Source organism: Manis pentadactyla, chromosome 8 (genome assembly GCF_030020395.1).
Source record: "Manis pentadactyla isolate mManPen7 chromosome 8, mManPen7.hap1, whole genome shotgun sequence".
NCBI lineage: Eukaryota > Metazoa > Chordata > Mammalia > Pholidota > Manidae > Manis > Manis pentadactyla.
In genome coordinates this window covers 114,368,715-114,373,666 of record NC_080026.1, presented here as the reverse complement: position 1 = coordinate 114,373,666, position 4,952 = coordinate 114,368,715, and the positions used below count along the sequence as shown (strand labels likewise).

The 4,952-nt window shown below is 53.1% G+C and overlaps 1 protein-coding gene across 1 annotated transcript in view; it reads left to right on the top strand.

The window, feature by feature from the left end:
• The window catches only part of COL17A1 (collagen type XVII alpha 1 chain), a 48,496-nt gene that overhangs the window by 35,693 nt on the left and 7,851 nt on the right, over positions 1-4,952 (top strand). The window contains exons 34-41 of the mRNA XM_057506279.1: positions 395-430; positions 663-743; positions 2,012-2,047; positions 2,605-2,679; positions 3,607-3,660; positions 3,787-3,849; positions 4,487-4,546; positions 4,881-4,907. Coding sequence (XP_057362262.1) covers positions 395-430; positions 663-743; positions 2,012-2,047; positions 2,605-2,679; positions 3,607-3,660; positions 3,787-3,849; positions 4,487-4,546; positions 4,881-4,907 — 432 coding nt within the window. The remainder of the gene's footprint in view (positions 1-394; positions 431-662; positions 744-2,011; positions 2,048-2,604; positions 2,680-3,606; positions 3,661-3,786; positions 3,850-4,486; positions 4,547-4,880; positions 4,908-4,952) is intronic.

The following is a 4,952-nucleotide window of genomic DNA, read 5'->3' as shown; positions in this document are numbered from 1 at the left end:
TCTTGGTAATTTTCCCACCTAAGCTTCTCCCAGTAAGAGCCTGAGATACCTGCAGTGGGAGAGAATAGAGTGTGGGCTGTGGAGGACCTCAGTCAGCCTTATTCCAGCCCCAGGGAAAGGCAGTCTCCAATACCCTTAAGTGAAGCCCCGTTAAGGAGCTTCTTCCAAAAGCTGATGTGGGCCCAGGAGACTGATGCTCTGGCCTCTGGGTCCTCAGGCAGAGAGGTTGGTGCTTAATGCACCCTGCACACTCCCCTTCAGTTCATTAAAAAGCTTTTAGCCTGAGGGTTAGAGGCCCAGGAATGGTCTCCAGTGTAATCAAAAGCCCTGGAAATGACTTATTGAGCTACTAAATGATCCTGGGAACCACCCCCTCCTTTTTCTCCTCTCCCAGGTGAACCAGGAACTCCAGGCAGCATCGTGACTTCAGGTAGGCAGGCCTGGGAGGGGCCTTCTTAACGCCCTCCAGCCAGTGCCAGTGTGAGGGCCCAGTGCTTTGGCAGCATGCGGCAGTGAGCTCCTCGGGTCAGCAGAGAAGGGGCGGGGGCAATTCAGAGGTAATGAGAGCAAGGGGCGCTGGCCCGACCTGGCCCACAGCCTGGCCTGGGTCCCAGCACCTCTCAGGAAAAATGGGGTGAGTTCCCTGTGCCTTTTGTTTTCAGAGGGATCATCAGCTATCACTGCCCCAGGACCCCCAGGACCTCCTGGAGCCATGGGACCCCCAGGCCCCCCAGGCGCCCCAGGTTAGTCTGTTTTCTTACTTGACCTCAAATCTGCAGCACCTTGGTTACATTTGACTAGAGCAGTGTTTGCTCAAATCCTGGAACTCAGGGAGGAACCAGGGAAGCGTCAGGAGCCCCTTCCACAGAGCCTGGCAAGCCTTCACACACCAGCGAGTGTCCCCAGCACCGCAGAGGCCCTGCTCACTAGGCCCCCCAAAGACTGCAGGGATTGCTCACTAGGCCCCAGCATTGCTGGAGGCTCCAGGAGGTCAACTGTTTGCCCAAGGTCATAGGGCTCAGAAGTAGCCAGTCAGGATGTGACCCAGGCCATTCTGCCTTCTGAGCCTGTGTTTGCCCAGTCAGAGTGCTCCGCCCTCTGATATACATCAAGGGCAACAAAAACGCTGGGAATCTATTTGAAGAAAATATCCCCAAACAGTGAGATTGATACAAAAATACAAAGACTTAAAGTTGTTAGGAGATAATAGTGGAGTTTTAAAAAGCAGGATACTTGATAAAGTGTGCTCTGTGTTTGCAACTGTATTTTTACAAGATGCAAAAAAAAAAAAAAGAAGAAGAAACACTGGAGGGAAATAAAATGCTAACAAGTTAAAGAATTATCAGTGATACTTTTTTCTGTTTCCAAATGCTTAGTATTTTGTTATATTCTTTTTCATTTTTTAATTTTTGAACAGATGTCTACATTATTAAATGCTCACTCCAAAAAGTGTAGTTAGTATCTGTCAACATGGAAAGATACTACATTATTGACTATATTGTCTATGCTGCACTTTCTCTGTTGTGATTCATTTATAACTGAGGTTTTTGCCTCTTTATCCCCTTCATCTACTTTATCACCCAACCCAACCCCTCCCCCATGGTAGCCAGTTTTCAATTACTTAAAAATTTTATGTGTACATGAAATATGTGATTTAATACAACCAATGCAAGTATGGATCAGCTTTCCCTCCTGATAAGTGAGGTGGGGACACTGGGGGCACTTAGAAGTCCCCAAACATTGAAGGACAGTGTCCAAGAGGGCAGTCCCGCCCTCCCCAGGGGCCCTGGGGCTTGGCAAAGGAATTCTCGCAGGGGATGTGGGGGAACCACAACGTTGGTCTCAAACTGCTTATTGCTCTCAACATAAGCAAGCTAACCTTTCTGGGCCACTGTTCTATGACGGGTGAGGAAGTTACATGTGTACCCAGACCTGTCCTTTCTTTAGTTCTTTCTAGAACTGTGACCCTAGAGGTGTGATAAAGCCTTTTCTTCCCCAACCCCATTTTCAGGCCCTGTAGGACCAGCTGGCCTCCCAGGACAGCAAGGTATGTCAGTCCTGGAAGAATGCATAACTAGGCTCAGTCAGGAGGGCCATGCCCCGGGCTGGACTCAGGTCTTGGTCTCTAAGTGAGGTGAAACACATGCAGTTTGGGAAGGGAGGTGAGGGGGTGACATGGTTCTTCACCATGGGCCTTTCAGGACCTCAACTGCAAGGGGAGACACCTCCTCTCACCCCCTTCCATTTTTCTGAGAAGATAGGGGTCCTCCAGACAAGGAGATTAAGGCTCTGTGGTCCCAGGCTAAATCTTGGCTATTTTAAGAGGCCTCCTAAAGACCATAATAATCGTGCCACTGTGCAGAGATTTATCCAAATTCCAAACACAATCAGGCTCAGAAGAGCTGGTCCCGCTCCCTAAGGCTGTTTCAGCTGTGAGCAGGAATGCTCCCAGTTAACTCCGGCCTTGCCCTACTCCGCTCAGCTCCGCCTGCCCGGGGCTGGGAGAGGGGCACCCCCCATTAGCACCCCTCCAAGCAGTCCCCAGGGGACAAGCACTGACCAGGGCTGGGGGCAGGGCTCACAAGTTTTGTCTCCTGTGCATAGGCCCCAGAGGGGAGAAAGGACTTGCTGGCGAGTCGTTCACTGACGGCACCTCTTTCAGTGCGGTCCTCTCAGCCCGTGAGTGCCCCCGTGTTCTCCAGAGCAGGTGATGGGGGTGGGAGAGGGAGAGATGGCGGTGCTTGCGGGGCCTGTGGCAGTGCACCAGTGAGTCACTGAGAGCCCAGATGCGTTGTGAATGAAGATGACCAGTTCCTCCGAAAGACAGCACTGGGGCAAGAAACAGCAGGGCTTTTGTCATCTGTGGGGAGAGTCACTAGCCTGGGGCAGCTGTCAGGCAGCTTCTCAGGATTACAGGAACACCAGGGTCAAGCGGGGCCTCCAAGTGAGCTGGGCGCTGTAAGTATAGGTGGCATGAATGCTGCGTCCCCCACTCACTGGAGGCGATGACAAGGATCCGTGGGGTCTCAGCCACCAGCCTGGCCTGGGAGGGCTGACTGCTGGGCCCTCCTCTCCCTAAGGACCTTTAAAGAGCCCAGGCAGAGATGCCCTGGGCCTTCCACTTGGACACCTGAACTGCAAAGATACCAGCCAACTCTGGTCCAGCATTTGCTGTGTGCTAGACAGTGTGCCACGGCATCTCCCTGGATCTTCACAACGCCCCTCTGATACAGGCCTTACTGCCTCTGGTGTGCAGAGGAAGCTGAGGCTGAAAGAGGTCGAGAACTTGCCCAAAGCCACCAGCTGTAAGTGGCAGAGCAGGCATTTGAACTCAGGCTACCTGATACCAATGCCAAGTTCTTAACCAGTCACTCCCTACACCCATATCAACTATCAGGGAGTTTGACTGCAGCCCTGCCCCGCCTCTGAATGAGGGGCACCCCCAGCAGAGCGCATCCTGGAGGTTCCGCTGCCGTGGCCCAGAGCTGGTCTCTGGGGAGTGGGTATAGCCCAGGGTACCTGACACTGATGATCCTGGCAAGGGGTGAGACTGACAGAGAACAGCCTCATGACAGCTTTTGCTCATATCTGTTTTCTTCTGTATAGAGGGTCTTGATTTACGAGGTCCCCCAGGCCCACCAGGACCCCAAGGCCCACCAGGTGAGAGCTGAGCTCCCAGATGGGAGGGGCAAGACAATGGGACCCAGACCCAGGCCACTTCTCTTGGGCAGAAGGTTCCTGGCTCACATCTTGGCACTAATAAGTCTTGGGGGTTCTCTTATCTAGGAGAAAGCTTGCCAGGCCCACCAGGCCCACCAGGTCCACCAGGATCTTTGTGGACTGACTCAGGTAATGCTGTGGAGTCAAGTCGCACCTGTTCCCTTCAGCCCCAGCCCAGTACGTGCTGTGGTCCCAGGCATGTGTTCTTCCTACACCACTCACCATGCTTCCTCCTTCTGACTTTCTACCAGGAATTTGCATAAAGTCCATGCTACCTGCTGAAGGTACAGGTAGACGATGCCAGCCCTGCCACCCTGCTAGCCCTGGTAGCCTAGTCTGAAGGAAGGAGCCCATTCTGCCCTTTAGGGGCTTCTGGACTGGCTGCAGGGACCTGGCTCCTGTCCTTGGGGACCCCAGATCTGATAAAGTAGGCAGGACACATGCACATGAAAGGAGATAAATACTAACAGTGCAACATAGAACCATATGGAAATAACTAGAATAAACATTAGCTCAGAACCTGTCCCCATTAGAAAATCAGCCCACCCATCTATTTATCCATCTACCTACCTGTTTATTCTTTTCTTATTTATTTCTTTTATTTTTCTATGCAACCTCCCAATCATTCACCCATCCATCCATCATTCATCGATCCATTTGACAAATACTCATTGAGCAGGCTCAGTATGCTAGGCACCATGCTGGCTTGCTGCTCCCTTCCACGTATCACCATGTCCACACTCAAAGCAATTTCTTTCCTCTGCAGAGACATTCTTCTCTGGCCCCCCAGGCCCACCTGGGCCCCCAGGCCCCAAGGGAGACCAAGGTAAGAACAGCCTCAGGGCACACAGGAGCCTGTGCCTCCGGGTACCCAGCTGGTGGCTGGGAGGGTTTGATGAGGCTGGATGAGCTGGGGCATGTCTTCATCAGCCACATCCCATGAGGAGCCCAGCAGCCTGGAGCACAGGGCAGGGGAGCAACAGCAGCTCTGCAAAGAACCCCAACCTTTCCATTGGCCTGGTCGAAGGAGAGCCATGAGGAGCCCCAGGCTCCATGCCCGCCTCAGCCCTGCAGCCCTGACCCCTCCTCCAGGGGCCCCATGAAGCCACACACCCAGTTGGTATGTGTCTCACAACTCTCTTCCTCCTTCCTTCCCTCAGGCCCCCCTGGCCCCCGAGGACACCAAGGTACGTAGAGCTGGCATCAAACAGTATGTGGGGTAGGGGTGGGGG